This window comes from Tursiops truncatus, chromosome 2, assembly GCF_011762595.2.
Source record: "Tursiops truncatus isolate mTurTru1 chromosome 2, mTurTru1.mat.Y, whole genome shotgun sequence".
Taxonomy (NCBI): Eukaryota; Metazoa; Chordata; class Mammalia; order Artiodactyla; family Delphinidae; genus Tursiops; species Tursiops truncatus.
In genome coordinates this window covers 166307157-166327447 of record NC_047035.1, presented here as the reverse complement: position 1 = coordinate 166327447, position 20291 = coordinate 166307157, and the positions used below count along the sequence as shown (strand labels likewise).

The 20291-nt window shown below is 39.1% G+C and overlaps 1 protein-coding gene across 1 annotated transcript in view; it reads right to left on the bottom strand.

Moving 5' to 3' along the window:
• The window catches only part of MYO3A (myosin IIIA), a 178029-nt gene that overhangs the window by 94878 nt on the left and 62860 nt on the right, over positions 1-20291 (bottom strand). The window contains exons 10-13 of the mRNA XM_019933176.3: positions 3418-3517; positions 1744-1860; positions 426-530; positions 235-318 (exon numbers count right to left, since the gene is read on the bottom strand). Of these exons, the coding sequence (XP_019788735.2) occupies positions 235-318; positions 426-530; positions 1744-1860; positions 3418-3517 (406 nt within the window). The remainder of the gene's footprint in view (positions 1-234; positions 319-425; positions 531-1743; positions 1861-3417; positions 3518-20291) is intronic.

The window sequence follows — 20291 nt, the reverse complement described above, 5'->3', positions numbered from 1 at the left end:
AAAATCACCTCTATAAAGCCTTGCCTACTAAGAGTGAGAAAAGTTAGAATTTGCTTAAAACAAAACATATGCTCTTTATATTGTTATATTTTAAACTCACAAAGGACAACAAGTGTGTTATAATTTCTGTGCATTATTAAATGTGGAAATTCGTAAATATTAACCTAATCAGTTAAATTAAATTCTGAAGTATAACAAATATTTCTGTTAGGACAGAGAAAAATTAAATTATACCTTTCCAAGCACTGTCAGCTGCTGAACTAAGAGATGAGCACTTTCAGTCTTTCCAGCACCACTTTCCCCAGAAATAACAATGCACTGCACGGTGAGAAAAGGAAACTGTAAGAAGACTTCATCCTCACAAAATTCAGCTGACACACGAGAAACTAAGAGGAGAATTTCTAAAAATGTGAGACTCTCCTTACCTGATCTGAATTATATGTTACCATAGACTGGTATCCTAAGTCAGCCATGGCAAAAATGTGAGGAGGATTGGCAGTTCTCTTTGCTCCAATATACAGTTTGGAATGCTAAAGGTTAAAAAGAACATGTGCTGTAGGGCTTTTGTTTTTGTTTAAACCCTACTTATTTACAGATAGAGTGCTAATTTTTAAAGCAAAAGGTGAATCAAAATACAGCTTCATACCACCAAAACATCACATCCATATTACATACATGCACAAATCATGGACAATTATGTAAAATAAAAGTCTGACATAAAACAACAGGGAAAAATGATATGACATAATATGACATCACTTTGGCAGTGGTATTTAAAAGAAGACTCTTTTGGAAGTGCATACCACTTCCAAAGCAGAACTTAAAGTTTCAAAATACTAAGATTTCCTTAAATAAGCAGATACTTTATAAATAAGACAATCAGGTATCATTTTGTTGACTATTCCTTGGATATAATAATGTATGACATACGATCACTACTTTTTTCCTTTCATATCATTTAACATACACTTTCTCATTTGCTTTGCCCAAGATCACATAGTTAACTGATAGCAGAATTTGTGCTAAAGCCGAGTCTTCTAAAACTTGGTCAAGGTTCATAAATATGTCATTATTCTTGTAAATCTTAAAGTGGTAGAGACTGAGAGAATTACATACTTTTCACACAAAAAATTATATTAAGCACAGTATTATTCTAGAGTAATATACTATTATAATACAACATAATATTCTAGAGTACACAAATAGCTAGAAGAGTATGGATCTAATTGAAAATGAAAAACAGCCTAGCTTAACTCCAGAACACTATTCTAAATTTAAACATTAGGGGTGAATAATGGATAATTATGTGCTTATATTCATAAAACATATTGTCTGATATTAAAAATTTAACCAGAAGGAATTTTTAAACTCATAATGATGAGTTTTACAGCCATTAAGTATACAGTACCTACATATACAATGTAATTTTACTTTTGACTCTCCTATACTTGGTTCAGAGGTAGACATTAAGTCTATACTTTTTAGGCATCTGTTTATTGATATGATATGTAGTGTGGACCAGTTACCAATTACCAATGACAAGAAGTAATTAACACATCTCACACAAAGACCACAAACTGCATCCAGATCGATTCATCTTCTGTTTTTTCCTATCTCTATGTTTTAACAATAATTATTTAACTGTTTATTCAAAGGATTAGATAAAATTAAATTAATTTAAATACCTGAAGAGTATAAGTTTTTGTACAAAGTAAGAAAACGTGTACAAGCCACACCACATACCTCTGCGGAATAAAGACCCAGACTCTGAAAAGGGTTAAGAGCAATGAGTATGTCTCCCACATAGAAGTAAATCTGATCTCTGGAGTAACACTTCTCAAGTTGCTCTGAGACTGTATTCTATAACGAAATAAAAGTAATCTCTTTTTGTTAAAAATGACTGATGGTCAATTATCATTTTAAAAGTAAATGATAAGAAATAAAACATTTGGAATCTGGAGGAAGGATCAGAAAGAAATAGATCTATTGAGAGTAAGAAGTGTAACCTCCGGTCAGCAACTATCCTTCCCCTTGACGGGTATTTTCTTTTCTTTCGAGAGCTGTAGAGGGATGTCATTGTTACCTGTGTTTTCCACAGAATATATTATATGCTACAGGGATTATATATACACAATGCTTTCAAGGAAGTAAGTAAATGCAGCAGTTGAAGTAAAGAGAAAGAACACTAGAAAAGGGAAGAGAAGATATAGTGAACATGATTTTATTCCAAATGAAGGTTATTCAATGGCTCTGTGGAATGTCTGAGTTCCCTTGCTTAAATGTTTGGCTTTGAGGCAGAGTAAAAAGTACAGAAAAGTAACTTCCACAATTGGTAAATCATAAGAATACATGGAATCAATTTTAACAGTGCCAGACAGCATCATTTATAGTATATGACACAAAAGATCCTGGGTCAAAAAAGAGACAAAAAAATAAAACACAGACAATAGAAACAAACCAACCCAGTGTTTAATACGTAGGTCAGCAATATGATTAGTAAAGCCTTCTTTATAATCCACAAGCTTAGGATTTCACACCATTGGAAAATCTGATACACAAAGATTCATAAAGGTATTGGCAATCTCTGGCTTACAAACACTATTTGATTATAAGATGTTTGATGTTCTCAAGAAAGATTATTCTGAGGAAGTACTTGCGTTGTTTATGCAACCCCAAATTTCCCAAGTGACTACTTCAGTTCAGAATATGCCTCCTGATTTGCTACATTTTTAAGCAAAATGCTCAGGAATGTATCAGAAGTATTAAAAAAGGGGAAGCCTGTGGATCAGGCAGGGTAGTGATCCCAACCTTTTACTGAAAAGGAGCCTTATTATTTCTCTAATGATGTGATTATCTGAAATAAAAGGTGATGAGGAAAAAGAGGATGAGACTATAATTTACTGGCTTGGACTGGTACCTTCATGAGAGATGTCTGAAATATTTCTGAGGTCACTGGGATAAGAAGTTTCAAGCAGAATTCATTTCCCAAAAAGGTGGGCTCTGTGATCCCACGAGGGGTCCACTGACCATGGTAACAGACAGGCTCTCAAGGTAACTTCGAGGCTTTAGGTCCTGCCACTGAGATGGTGATGTAGGAAGCAAATCACCCCTTTGAGACTCCTGGGGAGAATTGAGGGGAAGAAGGGGTCTTGGACCTAAGCAACTCAAGTTTGTGGGAACTAGCACTTTTGTAATTCGAATATAAAAAAGAAGAAAATGTTGACACCAGGCCGGAGAGATCTGCAAACGTGAGTTACACACAGTAAAACTGAAGACAGGAGGGATGATCAGGAAGCTAAGAGACGAAGAAAGCATGAAACCTACAGATGCTATTCAAAGAGCCTCCTCCTCAAACCACTTCTATCAATTTTTTTAAATAGACAGAATGTTTAAGTTTAATTAAGCTGAGTTTCTTACCTCATCCAAAACTTCTAGGGTTGCTAAATCATTCACATCCTTGAGGCTGGAAATTAAAGATCTGTTGAAGTTACTTTTCTTGGTGTAAAGACGTTCATGCCTGAGGAGCAATAAAAAAGAAAACCCTTTCTGATTTGAGAACTTATTACTAATCATAGTAAAAGTCAACTTTAGATACTAAGAAACTGAAAAACATCTGTGAAGCTGATTTGCTAAATTCAACGATAACAATTTACCAGAAAACAGCCTCATGCATTTGATCTGTCTTCTCCTCTTCACTGGGAAAATGCAACACATTAAACTTACTTCATGGATGATCAAAAGAGCTCATTATTTCCATCAAGAACTACCTTATATATAATATTCTTTAAAGCTTCCTCTAAATTCCGATGTGTGACTTAATCTCTTACAAAGTGGTGAGTTGGAGCGATTTTCACTCTTTAGATTTCCAGTTTTGTCTGAGGTAGTGTTAGCCCACTGGTAGTCAAGGAATGATAATTTGAAAAATTATTCAGCAGAATTTAAGAGGAATACAAAATAAGCCACACTGGGGACTTTTAAGAGGTAAAATGTATGCAGAAAATTGATTTCAGGTACTAGGAAGTTTACTTTCAAAGTGAAACATTTCAGCAATTTCAAAAACAGCGTAAAGATCTTGATCTGACATGAGGTCCGGAGAAGTTGCTGAGGTAAACACAAGGGTTTGTTTCAACTTTTCTGGACATGAAATCCACTCTATTCTGAGCATAACTGCATTTTCAGTGTTTATTTTTGGGCAGACTGTTATGCATTTGAATCTGTCCATTAGTGAAAGGGGAAGGAATACGCAGATTACAAAGCATGATAAGAATCATACCACTTACCCACCAAACTGTAATCGTTTCTCATTGCTTAGAGAATTAAGTCACTATTGATAATGGTCCCCCCTCTACCTACGGCCAATCCCGTTTTGTGCGCTGGATTACATGTCCTCTCACTTACTCAAGGATGTCACTCCTGCTGGGTCCTCTTTCTCTCCTGTATCACTCATTTCTCCCTCTCGACTGTTATAACATCTTCCCCAAAAGAAACAAACAAAGCACCTGTCCTTGAGTTTGTTTCCTCCATCTACCATTCCATTTCCTTGCTTTATAGCAAAAATCCTCAAAAGAATGATCTATACTTAACTTCTTCAATTGCACTCCACCCATTAAGAAAACCCATGTCAGTCAGGCTGTCATCACACTCCACGGAAACAGCTTCCATTAAGGACAACAGTGACCTTCTTCACATTGCTGAGTCCCACGGTCCGTTCTAAGTCCTCATTTTACTTAACCTACTGGCAGCACTTGACAAACTCTTCTTGAACACGTTTGTCTTGGTGTCTTATGTCCTTCTCTTGATTCTCTTCCTTACCTCACTGGCATCTCCATCTCAGTATCTTTTTCTGGTCCCTCCTCATCTTCCTACTGTCACATTTTTGAGTCTCCCAAGCTTTGGTCCTTAGAGCTATTTTCTTGTCTATCAACATGTACTTCCTGATTTCATCGCTTTAAATACCACTCGTGCACTGACAGCTCTGCTCGTCTCCAGACCTAAGCACCCAGCTGCTCACTTGACGCTTCACTTGGCTGTGAAGGTGGCTGACTTAATATGTCCCAAACCTGCTCCTGCCCACGACCGTCATCTCAGCCCATGGTGATCCATTCGTCTGCTTGTCAGCCTGACCCCTGGCTCCTGACTTTTTCTCATACTCCTCCTGCAACCCATGCACAAATCCCCTCAGCTCTTTCATCAAATCCAATCCAGAACCAAACCTTTCTCAACACCATCACCTCCACTACAGTTCATCTCACACCACAGCAGCCTCCCTGCTGCCACCTTTGCCTCTGATATCCTTCTCAACACTGCACTCAGAGTGAGATTTTAAAAATAAGTAAGATTTGTCCTTTGTCTTTTAATTTCCTCCTCAGTCCCATCTGTGTGATGAAACTTTTCACAGTCTACCTCAAATGCCACCTGTTTTAAACCCTCAGCATAATTCTGTACATCCTTCTGGACAAACATCTGAGTTAAGTCATTTCAGTCAACCACTTGTGTACAGGTCTTACTCCCTTTACTAGACTGTAAAGTTCCTCAGGATGGTGCTGGGATGGTTGGACATCCACATGCAGAAGAAAAAAAATAAAGAATCTAGACACTAAACTTACAAAATTTTCACAAAAATTAAGTTAAAGTAAGTCATAGCATATATACACTACCAAATGTAAAACAGATAGCTAGTGGGAAGCAGCCACGTAGCACAGGGAGATCAGCTCCGTGCTTTGTGACCACCTAGAGGGGTGGGATAGGGAGGGTGGGAGGGAGTGAGATGCAAGAGGGAAGAGCTATGGGGATATATGTATATGTATAGGTGATTCACTTTGTTATACAGCAGAAACTAACACACCATTGTAAAGCAATCCAATAAAGATGTTAAAATAAATAAATAGATAAGTCATAGGTCTAAGTGTAAAATACAAAACTATAAAACTTCTAGAAGAAAATATAGGAGAAAAAAGCTAGATAATCTTGGGTGTAGAAATGAGTGTATGGACACAATACCCAAAACATCATCCATGAAAGAAAAACGTGATAAGGTAGACTTCATTAAAATGAAAAACTCCTGGGCTTCCCTGGTGGTGCAGTGGTTAAGAATCCGCCTGCCAATGCAGGGGACACGGGTTCGAGCCCTGGTCCAGGAAGATCCCACATGCCGTGGAGCAACTAAGCCCATGTGCCACAACTACTGAGCCTGTGCTCTAGAGCCTGCGCACCACAACTACTGAAGCCCACGCGCTTACAGCCTATGCTCCGCAGCAAGAGAAGACACCACAGTGAGAAGCCCGCGCACTGCCAACGAGGATTAGCCCCTGCTCGGCACAACTAGAGAAAGCCTGCGCACAGCAATGAAGACCCAATGCAGCCAAAAATATTTAAAAAAGAAAAACTTCTGTTCTGTGAGAGACACTGTTGGGACTTCCCTGCTGGCGCAGTGGTTAAGAATCTGCCTGCCAATGCAGGGAACACAGGTTTGAGCCCTGGTCTGGGAAGATCCCACATGCCATGGAGCAACTAAGTGCGTGCACCACAACTACTGAGCCTGCGCTCTAGAGTTCGTGAGCCACAACTACTGAGCCCACGGGCCACAACTACTGAAGCCCACGTGCCTAGAGCCCCAGCTCTGCAACGAGAAGCCACCGCAATGAGAAGGCCATGCACCACAACGAAGAGTAGCCCTCCTCACCGCAACTAGAGAAAGCCCACATCCAGCAATGAAGACCCAACACAGCCATAAATAAATAAATAAATAAATAATTTATAAAGTAAAAAAAAAAAAAGACACTGTTAAGAGAATAAAAAGTGAAGTCACAGGCTGGCAGAAAACATCTGCAAATAATATATCTGATTAAGGACTTGTAACTAATAATATGAACAGTGATTTACTCCTACTTGCAATTCTTAGATGTTTCCATAATAATTTTTATAGCATTTACAAAAATGTATAATTATGCACTTATTTGTGTAGATAATTTAGCTAATATTTGAATCCCTTACTACAATACAAGCTCCAACATACACAAGACTATGTGTCTTTAGTTTCCCATTGTGTCCTTGGAACAAGGAGATGATTGAGAACACAGTAGGTCCTCAATAAATATTAGTTGAATGAATGAGTGAATGCATATCTCCCACAATTTCTGGCACAGGATTTGCCCATAGTTGGTTTCCACATTTGCTGAACTCGACAAGAATCATCTTTCGTATCCCCTTATTTCCAAAGAAACTCATATGACATATGATTTTTAAGAAAATAAAGATATCCAATTATGTATTTAATTTAAGTGAAGCCCTGAATTTTCCATCTGTTTTTATGGGTCCATTTGGCATCCAAAGACTGTTCCTGGAGAATGACAAGGAGTGGATGGTGTCAAGGAGCCTGGACTCAGGCACGAGCCCGGCAGCTGAAACAGCAGGAGGGGCAGTGGTCCGTGGTGAGGCTGGACTCCAGGCACTACGGGAAGCCAACGCAATATTTTAATCAAAGGGCAGAGTGTGGAAACAATACGGTGGAGTAGCATGTTTCAGTAAAGAAAAAAAATCATTTTACTATATTGTAGAGATAAACATTATCACTAGGTAGAGAAAGCCAAGAAAAGTTAAACTTCAAGTAGCAAATGCAATTCAGGGTCATCTATTCTAAGAACATATTAGATGATAAATGTGGCATTTCAAATTAGTAGAGAAAGAAAAAACTTCAAGAAATTGTGCTGGAACAGCTGGTTAAAATTTTGGGAATCATGTACTTTATGTAAAAATTAATTCCAGATGGATTAACAAACATAGATTTAAAATGTCATCATAAAAGTTCTAGGAGAAGATGCAAAAGAACGGCTGTGTAGTAATGGCATACAGATGGAATTTGTAAGTATGAAAAGATAGAAAGGAATTAAAAAATGGAAGAGATTTGACAATACAATTTTAATATGAGTATAATAAAATACAAGTAAAAGAGAAAATGGGAAAAATATTTGCAATATGTATGATGGACAAGAATTAATATGTCTAATATATCAAGAACTCTTGAAACTCAAAAGAATACTGAATATGAGATACCATGAGATACTAAGATAGCAACCTTGTATTGAACACACAAGTTTTAGGCTTGTCTCTTAATTTGGGAAGATAAATTGATCACTATCACCATTTCCTAAAAACGACATGTTATCACCAAAAAATGCTGGAAGCTAATAATCTTACCTAGACTAACAATATTTAAAAAGCTGAATCATATAACCTCTGTTGCTTCTTCCAACCCTGGAATTCTCTGTCAACCGAAGTCTGTGTACTGATAGGTATACTATTGTAGCGTATGGCTGTCTGCTTCATTCTGAAGAGAAAAAAGTCCTTTTCCATGACTTTGAGAAACTAGGTTTTACCATTCATAAAGACTTCATCAGGGGACTTGAGAAGATGCTTTGGCCCTATTCTAGAGCATAGCTCCTTTATTTAGATTCCTCTCCAGTTAAAGAGTAGAGGGGCTAAGGTATATGGGGAGTGGCCAAGGAGGCAGCAACAATGGCCATAAAGCCAGTGAGGAACAGGGGCTGACTGATAAATTATCCTACATTGAACTGAATTCTGAGGTGGTTATACAGAAGATCCAAAGTTATTTCTGAAGCTATACAAATCCCTTCCTTTGTTTAGATCACGGAATTACTGACACCCAGTTAAGAGGCTGGGCTCTAGAATCTGAATGCTCAGATCAAATAACAAAAGATTTTGTGAGGATAAGCAAAATGGATTATTTCTTGTCAAACTCTCATTTAAAATGGGCATATGGAAATGCCGTATATATAATTGCTACTATTATTCCAGCTGTGGCCCTACCACTGACTAGCCATGTGGCCTTGGGCAAGGAACTTACTCTGCTTCTTCAGAAATAAAATGGAAATAATAATGGCTATTTCACACACACACACACACACACACACACACACACACACACACACACACTAGGTAGAGCCTTAAACTGTACGTTTCAACATCCACTACTGCATTCATTCATTCAACAAATACTTAAATTTCTGGAGCATCTAATATATTTCAGGCACTGTTAGGAGTTGGGATAAAGCTATGAAGACAACAGATAAATGTTGTGAGATTAAATGAAATAATACATGTAAAGTGATTCATTCAGGGCCTGCTATGGTTAATAAATTATTATTGCCTTTATGATCATAGGTTTAATCCTCATTTACTTTATATTTTATATTTAATATTTATATTGAATTATATATTTAATTTCTATTTATTTCATATTTTGTTGTCTTCACTCTCTTTTTGTCCCAGAGGTGACCCCTCTACCCTCCTCAAGCATGAACTGTAAACACATGACCCTGAACTCAGCAAAGCAGGGAGTGAGAAAATGTGGGCCCAGGTCTTGCTGACGGAGGATTCATGAGCATCACTGATTCTGAAGGACTTCACTGTATTTATTATTAAGTCCTACGTATACCCTGATGGTAGCATCTCAGCAGGAAATGGGCACCATATCAGCAAACAACTCTTCCTTTCTTTGTTTGTCCTCCCTGTGTCACTGCAGTGCTCAGGCTGATTTGACAGGTAACAGAGCTGGTGCTCAGTCGGGTGCTGGAGGAACGTGGTGAAAAGGCACATGGTGTCTGGCATATGTCGGTGTCAGCACACTCCCCTCCCATCTCCCGCTGCTTCGGAGTTCGGCGCTGCTCTCCACGAGGTCAGTTTAACCGGAGAAGTCCCCTGGTCATGGGGACTGCCTCTTTACATTTCTCCCGTATCTGTATTTCTGTATCACCAATGACTGCTGGACACAGCCATCACAATAGACTGCTCTAGAAAGCACTGTCAGCATTGCTGTCACTTCGTTGGGTCTTAAACATAATAGAGACAATGGGGCCAAAAAAAATTTTAAAAAGGCAGTTACAGCTGTCACGGCAAAGTAGCATGAGTGAAGGACTCACATTTATACTCCCTCAAGTGGCATGATTAGTTGCATCAAGAATACTTAATATTTTTAAAACTACACAATTGACCACATATAAGATCATAGGGTGTAAGAGTGAGAAAAGCAGTTGAATTGTGAAAAGTGAGGTAAACAAGTTTGTGATGTGTTCACAAAAACTCAATGAACCCAGTTATTAATATGATATCTCCATTCCTGCTCTGATTCTCCCACCCTAAACACACACACACACACACACACACACACACACACACACACACACACACACACACACACTAGGTAGAGCCTTAAATTGTACGTTTCAACATCCACTACTGCATTCATTCATTCAACAAATACTTAAATTTCTGGAGCATCTAATATGTTTCAGGCACTGTTAGGAGTTGGGATAAAGCTATGAAGACAACAGATAAAGTCCCTGCTCACATGGAACACACATTCTGATGGAAGAGTTAACAAAAAATTATAAACAAAAAAGATCATTTCCACGAGGGTTTTGAAATTACACAAATCATGCAGAGTTAATTCAGGTGCAAAAATTAGTTTATAAAAGCTCTTTTTCATGAGTTAAACACTGTAAAAGCTATTAAGGTTGTAATGAATGATTAAGAAAAACTATTTTTAAGGTGTATTCTGTGAATGAAAATAAAAAGAATCATCAATTGTGAAAATATTTTACATCTTCTTACTGATACATGTCTCTTTTGGTCATTAATGTAGCCTAAGCACCTAAAAGAGTAGCTGGGACATAGTAGGTACTCAATAAATATGTGCAGGATGAATAAATGAATGAATAAATAATTATTTGTCAAAGGAAACTGTCCAATCTTTATCATTACCCTATCTTTCAAGATACTTTTACACTTTTTACATTTTCCTTTTGCCTTCATTTTACAGAATTAATTTCCAATGTTACTTTATTAAATATTTAATTTCTGTGAGACTTGGAGAAGGCAAAGTCAGAATCCTTCCAATAAGATTTTTGTCCTCTTGTGAAAAGTACAGCTTGTTAACCAGATTATATTTTTCATTTACTCCATCCTACTGGAGAGACACAGTTTCAGACTACAAATATTTTCTTTCTGTGTTGTCAAAGGTCACAAATACCTCAGGGGTGGTTAGTACAGCTTCACTTGTATTTCAGTTCTACACACTGAAAAAAGAAACAACTCTTGCTGCTCCCTGTTAAACGTTTATCCTTGCGATTCAGCTGTACTGCTGTAAACCAACAGCTTTATTTGCTTTCACTTTGGTTAAATATTCTCTGGTAAATATCAAGCTCCGTCTTGTAAGGTGGTTCGGGAGCCACTGGGGTAGTTCAGAAATCCTTTGTTAAACAGAAATATCATCAATGGTTTTCTTTTAGTTTCCTTATCCATCTTTAAATTCCACTAACAAAGTCACAACTGGTAACACCAATGGGCATACAGGCTCTCACGGGTGTGCCCTGGAAGACTAGTTTTTATGGATCTGCAGTTTGACCCCTTTGGCCAATCGTGCAGTTTTGAAATGATGCTGGGGAAGGAGCACACACCAGCCGGGTCAGCCAGATGAGCAGATCAGCTCTGGCGATGACTGGAGTGACAGATGTCATCGTCACCCAGCTCAGCTACACTTTTGATTGTTCTTTTCATTCACAGGGCCCTTCCTCTTTCACATATAGTTAATTGGCGGCTGAAGAAAAATATTCCCACTGAGAAATCTTGCCTGTTTCTGCTGTGAATGTGACTCCTCTGTGCTATTATTTTATTTTATTTATTCTTTTTTTTTTCTGTGTGTTATTATTTTAGAGTGACCTGGTTTTAGATGTTGAAATGAAACTGACACCGGTGTTTGCAGGAGTATTTGATCCTCCATCTGCCAAGAGTTCCTGACATCTTTCTTCTCCTCACCCTTAGCTCAGAGACAAGTAAGAGAACAGGGAAGAGACAGTTTCTGTAAGTAGAATCTTGCTGCACAGTTCCTTCAGTGTGTAGAGTTATTAGTGCCACTGTAAGTATCTGTAAGACAAACATCAGTACAGCAAAACAATCTGGTTAAGAACAAACATGGCTGGGACTTCCCTGGCGGTCCAGTGGTTAAGACTCCACGCTTCCACCGCAGGGGGCACGGGTTCAATCTCTGGTCGGGGAATGAAGATCCCGCAAGCCACGTGGTGCGGCCAAAAATAAAAACAGAAAAACAAACAAACAAAAACATGGCTGAGGAGTTTCACATAGTCTGACTTTTCAAGGAATGATAGCATGAAGGGTCATGGAGAGTGTATAATTACATTTACTACATTAATTTTTTATAAGTACAAAAAGTATACTTTGTTTTTTAAAAAAAATTGAAAAATACCAAAAGGTATAAGAAAAAAATGTCACCTGTAACTACATCCCCAATATAACCACTGTTGACATTTTGATATTTCCTTTTATTCTTTTTTATACGTACCTAGTTTTTAAACAAGTCGACAGGATTTCATCTTTGTGCCATCTTACCCTCCCAGCCTCCTTCCTCTCTGGTGACAAGGGATAAATTTCCCTGCTCTGGGCACAGGCCAGCTCTTGTGCTCATACACCTGCTTCCCCCAGGGTCACTGCTGTGATGCTCCCCTGTCATCGGCGGCACAACCTCTCCGCCGTCAGCATACAATGTGCTCTAGTATCTCCCCTCTTAAAAAAAAATCTCTCCTTTGATTCTCCATGCCTTCCAGCTACCAGCTACTGCCCCATTTCTCCTCCTTTTACAGCTGAGCTTCTTAAACAGTAGTTCCTATTCCTTATGTCTTCCTCACCTCACCTCTTTCCTTAACTTCTTCCAGCTGGGGCTGCCCTCCACCCCACCCTGCTGAGAGGACTCTCCACGAGATCACGAAAGAACTTGGTGTGTCCAAATTCAGCATTACTCCGTTTTAAAAAACTTGCAGCGCTCTTTAGAAGAATTGCGCATTCTCTCCTTGAAACACTGGGTTTATGTGGTTCGCAACACACCACGTTCCCCTGCTTCTCCTCCCTGGAGGGCCACAGTCCCTCAATCACCTGTTCTGTCTCCTCTCCCTACACTAAATTCCCAAACACTCACATTCAGTGACCTCATCTGTGTCATGGCACCAAATACGTCTCTAAGCAAATGACTCAACCACTGTCTCCAACATGGGCTTCTCCCCTGAAGCCCAGACTCCTATATTCCACTGCCTACTTGATAACTCTGCTTTCCTGTTTAATTGGCATATCAAATGTAACTAGCCCCGAACAGAATACATGACCTCTCCACCCTATCTGAATAAATATAGGGGAATTACATTTTCATCCATGGGCAGGGAACAACACCCACATTTTAGGCTGGGCTGCCCAGGTAGTGTGTGTGTGTGTGTGTGTGTGTGTGTGTGTGTGTGTGTGTTTGTATTTTATATACTTATATATTAAATATATACTTATATGTGTATTTAATAGATATATATTATTTTTTGAGGGGACCTTGTGGTACAGTCAGATCTATATAAGAATCAACCGTGAAGTCATAGTATTCTATTTCAATTTCTATTCCCAAGACTGGAATTGCCATAGGTAGCTATTTATTTATTTCCCTTTCTTTCCTTCTTTTTGATAAAACACTGGGGATTGTGATATCAGATTTTTCACTTAAAAAAAACCCCAGCTGTATTTAAATAAATGCATAAACATCTAACTTCAAAGTGAACCAAAATCTTTTTTTTTTTTTTTTTTTTTTGCAGCGATTACAAAACTAAACGGGGAAGCAAACAAGATTAGGGCAGCTGAACAGCCAGAGATAAACCTTTACATGCCTGGCAGTAAGGAATGAGGGGCATGTCATTTTGAATTCTACTCAAAGGCTGCAGTATTCTGCTCTAAACCTTGACTACTATCTTTAAAAAATATTTCTCTCAGAGTCATGGGCATATACACACTAACAAACGCAGTAAGGTAGATAGCTAGTGGGACGCAGCCGCATGGCACAGGGATATTGGCTCGGTGCTTTGTGACAGCCTGGAGGGGTGGGAGGGAGGGAGATGCAACAGGGAAGACATATGGGATCATATGTTTATGTATGACTGATTCACTTTGTTATAAAGCAGAAACTAACACACCATTGTAAAGCAATTATACCCCAATAAAGATGTTAAAAAAAAAAAAAAATATTTCTCTCCTTTTCCCCAACAAAGAGATGGTTAAAAGATTTAGCTACTTTAAAGCAAAATTTGTCCAGGAAGTTACTCTCAATGTCTAAGGCCTTCGACATGAGAGCAAAAATGTATTCAGAGGACTAACAATGTGAAGGCACTCGCAGAAAACAGCCGCTCTGCCCTCTACTCAATCTGTGCATCTCACTTTACTGCAAAAAAATTAGTATCATCTTTATTCAGTGTCCTGCCTCCTGTGAGGCACTGCAGAATTCAACTCTATAAAAATGTGTCTTTTCTTTACAGTAATAATACCAAAAACAGATGCAGTCAAATCCTAGGCTATTGCTAATTTGAAAGAAAAGAGAGAAGGGATATTGCAGTATTTCTTGCAACCTTTAAATGTAGGTTAAGGCTCTTGATAATCCCTTAGGTTTTAATTTTTTTCTCTCTAGAATAAATTTTTTTTAAAGACTAATGCCTTTAAGAAAAAGGCCAAAGGGTATACATCCAGAATTTTTCAGGAAACTTTGTTCTTTTTAGAAAAATGTTATATTTTGCTCTATTTAAGTGCATATGCTTGTTGTATTCTCAGCATTTTATCCCATGAAATCCAATGTGATCACTTTCAGGGGCCTCTTTAAATATGATAATTATAAAATTATAAGAAATATATGTAAAATACAATATTTTAAGAACAAGTAAGGATTTGAGTCAGTTTAAAATAGCTAAAAATGGGTAATGCCATAATTCAAGTAATTAATGATTTCTAGAACATCACTGGAAACATTACAGGAATTTGCAAATCTGATATAAGCTTTCAGAATTTGTAAAGTGGGCCTAACATCTGATAAAATTTAGATTTCTCTCTAAGGAATCAGCATATTTCAATATTAAATACTAATGAAGAACAATCTTCCATTGAAAGATGTTGAAAAGACTAAAGAAACGACTAATAAATTAACCACATGAACTTTAGAGAAGCCTCCCAGGATTTCATCCTCATAAAGATCTGCTTGAAAGCATTTTTATGTGGAAGTCCTCAGGAGGACAAAATTTTTCAAACTAAATTAGGACCTAGATAATAAACAATGAACCAGGGACAGACTTCTATCCAATTCTTTATTTGTGCTGACATCCCATGTACACAGCTAGTATCACAGACGGGAATCTATTTTGGGTGATCAAACAAATGTATTCAGAATCTTCCCAGCCTCCTGATCCACAATCCACATGGTGCAACTCTAGGGCATCATCATGACGTGCCTCCAGGCCTGGGGGTGAAAGCAGTCACATGGAATATGAAATGAACAGTGTCTCCAGGAGTTGTGCAGTGCGGCCTGTCGCACTCCACTTACGGCTACAGTAGGGGTCATTAACACTAGCAATCACATTTTTCTTGCTCACTGACTGCACATGCTACTGTAGGACTCGTGTGGCCTAGAAAGTCCCCATCACTATGTCTCACAAGTGTTCGTGGACAAGCCTGCTTCAGCCAGACACCACTGTGACTCAGCTCTTGTTCAGGCGCATATCAGGGGTTGACACCCGTTGGTCACTTTGGGAACCCTTGCTGCCCCCTCAGCACATGGAGTCCTTGCTGGCCAGGCTGGGCTTGCTCAGTGTTCCTCAGCAAGTCTAGGCTCAAAAATGTCATAGCATTCCTTCTGCTATCTTCTACTGACCAAGGAACTCACAAAAAATGGCAGGTTCAAGGGCAGGCAACACAGACTCCAACTCTTCATGCAAGAATTGTCAAAAAATTGGGACTCTCTCTAATCCATCATACCCTGTCCTATTTTACTAAGAAAGTGAGTGACAGTTACTTCAAGTTAAAGATCACAGGGTAAAGTAATTGTTCCCTTCCCTTAAGACTCACAAAACAACAAAAAGAATGGAAAGTTGAGAAAAGTCTCCTTTATGAGAAACAGGAATGGCCACAGGCCCAAACCACAATCTATAAAGCACAACTGTCAAATACTGTGAAATTTGTGTTGAAATGAGAGCGGAAGCTGAGAACCAACACATAATTATTTACACTTCAGTCAGTAACTACAGACACTTAAAAAAAAAAAAAAAGCACAGCCCTGAGAAGCCTATCCGATGAGCCCTTGCCTGGAGCTATCAGTTCTGGGGGCATGGGTGGGCCATGCCGGAAGTGGGAAAGGGTCCTGATGAGACCCAGGTCAACATGCAAAAGAGCGACGGGGTGGAGAAGACCATGGGACAGTGACCTATCACATACCTGTCCAGCAGAGGGGTGGCCAGTGGCCAGGGGGAGGCAGGATGATGGCAAGAGAAGAGACAGTTGCTTCATTATGATAGAGAATGACAGTCACGAATGGGTTTATGCTGTGAGCCACAGAGAATACAATGTGAATGGTGCTACTTGGGCTCGTACCACCTAGTGGCCCTGTACACTGACTTCTTCAAGGTTCAAAACTGAGGGGAGATGTGCGAGAGGATGTTCAAGAGAATCAACCTAATTCAGCTTAAGCCTTCCCAAATCATTCTTCCATCACTCCCACTTTTTGTTTTGCTAGAACAATAGCTGTTCCCAGTCCCACCTAAGAGATTCACCACCACATACTTGTAGTTTAAAAAAAGGAGGAGAAGAGTTAAGGATTATAAGCAACAGACAGATGAAGAGCATACACCATAAGAAAGAATCATGGGAAAAGTCCAGATGAAAAGGTCCCCATCTCTCAAAGACATTTCTTACGTGATGTCTCATTAAAAGAGAAGAATCTTCAGGAGAGGGTACAAAGCTTTAATGAAGAGATAAGAACGCAACAGATAAAAACTGAGTCAGTTGAATTCAGAAAAGAAATGGAGGAAAGTCATGACAGAAAAGCAACAAGACGCAGAATATACATGACTGAGGTCACAGATGTGGTAAGTGTATGGTCTGAGCACACAAAACTAAAGGAAAGAACAAAGATCCCATCTGCTCTCCTGAGCCAGTGGCAGTCAGCTCCCGCACACCACAGGGTACAGGCAAAACGATACGGAAGGACTGACCCGAAGACACAGCTGGGTGAAACTACTGAAAGCCTTATGGAGACCCTGTAGAAGCAACCCGTCATGAGCATAGGGAGAAATCTCACTGCCTTGGTTCTTTCAGCAGCAATACGCTCTGCCCAAGGGATGGTAGAACAATGTATGTAATACTTAGAGGAAAAGAAACGCTAGCCTAAGTATGCTTTACCTAACTAAACTAGGCTTCAATCTCAACAGGCAAGAAGCTAGGGGTTGAGGCTTTCTGGAAATAACCATGAGATGACGCAATTTATCTATCCAAGAGAATAATTAAAGAACTCAGGAAAGGAGAGGGTATAGTAAAAAAAAAAAAAAAAAAAAAAGATTTGTGAGCAACTGCCTCTTCCTGTTTATTTGAATTCCTTTATTTATTGCTACTTAGGAACAAACATGCTCATAACGGTCTTCTCTCCAGGGAGTGCTGATTCAATCCTTATAAATTCAATTCCTTATAAAATTCTTGGAGATTATGTTTAAAAGCTATTTAGTTCTCATTTAGGACCTTATCCAGAGGGGAAGTGGTGAAGAAAGGCATAAGGAAATATTTCAGGTGAAGAAGGAGAAGTGATCATTTCTTTTCTAAATTTCCTGGTCCTAGATGGGTCCTTACTACATTCCCAGAGTTTCATCAGTCTCTTTCTGAGTTATCGATCTTGGACAGACACTGCCACTAGCTCATGCCTTGATGAGACCTTTTCTCCTGGATTTCACATGGACAACTCCTTCACCCCCTTATTTTGGCCAAATTAAGATTAGAATTTTCCAAAATAAAATGTACTTAGAATAGAAGCATGCATACACATGTGCCCACCAGCGCGTACACACACACACACACACACACACACACACACACACACAGACACACACACACACCAATTAAAACATCCCACAAAAACATACAAATAGGGACTTCCCTGGTGGCGCAGTGGTTAAGAATCCACCTGCCAATGCAGGGGACACGGGTTCGAGCCCTGGTCCGGGAAGATCCCACATGCCGCGGAGCAAGTAAGCTTGTGTGCCACAACTACTGAAGCTCGCATGCCTAGAGCCCGTGCCCCACACGAGAACCCACTGCAATGAGAAGCGCCCGCGCACCACAACGAAGAGTAGCCCCCGCTCGCCGCAACTAGAGAAAGCCTGCGCGCAGCCACGAAGACCCAACGCAGCCATAAATAAATAAATAAATTTATAAAAAAAAATACAAATAAGTATATATGTCAATAGGTTTCTCATTTCAAAATATCCAAACAATAGCCACTAACTGCCTTGATAATTAAACATAATGGGGACAGACCAACTTCCCCCATCTTCGAAAAAATAATGATAGTTTAAAGTTAGGAAGAAATATGGGAGAAAAGCAAAATGCATCCAAAATTATTCTTGGTGTATCCACAGTTTACCTTTTAGAACCAATGACAGGGTGGTGCACGGCAGGACACAGGTGACGTAGGGCTACACCCTAGCGGGGCTGTCAGGAGCACAGGCCAAACTGCTCAGCCTGACTTTCACTGCTCTCTGCGGTCTGGTCTCTGCGTGTCTCTCCAATCCTGTTTCTGAGTTTTCCTCCTTACGGCTTTGACTAAATGTGAGCATGTCTCCTTGCTTTCATGATTTTGCTCAGGCTGCTCCTTCCAGCAATAATGTTCATCCAGTGGTAACTCTATTTTCACAGGATTAAGTCCTCTTCTCCCTTGCAGTGAAGATTAAAGGCCGCTTCCTGGATAAGCCCTCCTGCCCCTGCTAGTGGAAGTACTATCGGCTTCTTCCAAACTCTCCCAGGACATAATTTTTATTCTTTTTATGGGATTGAAAATTCCTACTTTGTATCATGGTTATTTACATGCTGTTTTTAAATTAAAAAGGAAAACCTTTTTCAGTATCTTGGTCAAAATAAGGAGGCAAAGAATTATCTGTGTGAAATCTAGGAGAAAAGGTCTCATCCAGGCATGAGCTGGTGGCAGTGTCTGTCCAAGACAGACAACTCAGAGCAGGGAGTCTACAGCTGCTTCAGCTGTCAGACCCTTGTGTAACACCTCATCCAGAGCTTTATACAATGGCCTCAATTAATATGGAGACAACGTGAATGTTGTCTCAATCCATCATTTCTATGGTAGCAAGAACTGTATCACCATTGGTAAGGGGTTGAGTGGGGCTGTAAGAAATTTAAGCCTTGCTATGGACTGAAAATGCAAAGTAGGAGAGAAAAGATAAGATAATCCCTAGATTTTGGTGGGCATAATGGGATGAGTGGTGATACTACTAAAAAGAAAGGGGACAAAGAACTAATTGGGGGTGGGACAGCATTAAGTTCCATTTTGGACAGGTTGAGTTTGAAGCAAGCGTCTTTGAAATACTCATGTGGAGATGGGAATTAAAAGGAGTTATTATGAGAGCAGCCAGGATAGCTTTCGAGAAGTCCTGTGTATGAAGGAGTAAACATTCCAAAGGGTGAATAATTCTCACCACGACATGGTCACAGCCATTAGAGGAAAATTATCTTGCCCAGAAGACAGAAAGTAACGTGGGGTTGTGCACTGTATCGCACTGAAAGAACCCTATTATTACTTCCTATTGATTTTTCTGCTTCCTTCTTTCATTTTTTATTTTTTGTAAAATCAAAATCCCATTCTAGTGAATGTACATTACACAAAGCCCCACACCTAAATAAAGAACTGACAGCCTGAACCAGGTACTTTTAGCACTGAATGGTTAGACAGTTTTTAAATTTTGTCTTTCGTCTGTTAATCCTTTGAGCTATGTCTCAAATTTGCCTTATATCCTGGTTCGAAAATCATATATGGGACAAGTGGGATGATTAGAGCAGCACCACAAATACAGCCATTATTTTTGGCCCAAGAAATAACTGTTTGAGTTACTAAATTCTTATAAATATTCCTTTTTGCTTCCATAAAATTACATGTAAAACATAAGTTATACATATCGAAGATAATCACCACTAGCAATACTAAGGGTATCAAGTTATTTTGCTTTGTATATATATAAAACACGAAAAGTTTTAAAAGATAACGTTAATATATAGTATAACTACCATAAAAAGAAATTTATTTATTTACTTATTTATTTATGGCCATGCCATGTGGCTTGCAGGATCTTAGTTCCCCAACCAGGGACTGAAGCCAGGCCCAAAGCAGTGAAAGCGCTGAGTCCTAACCACTGGACCACCAG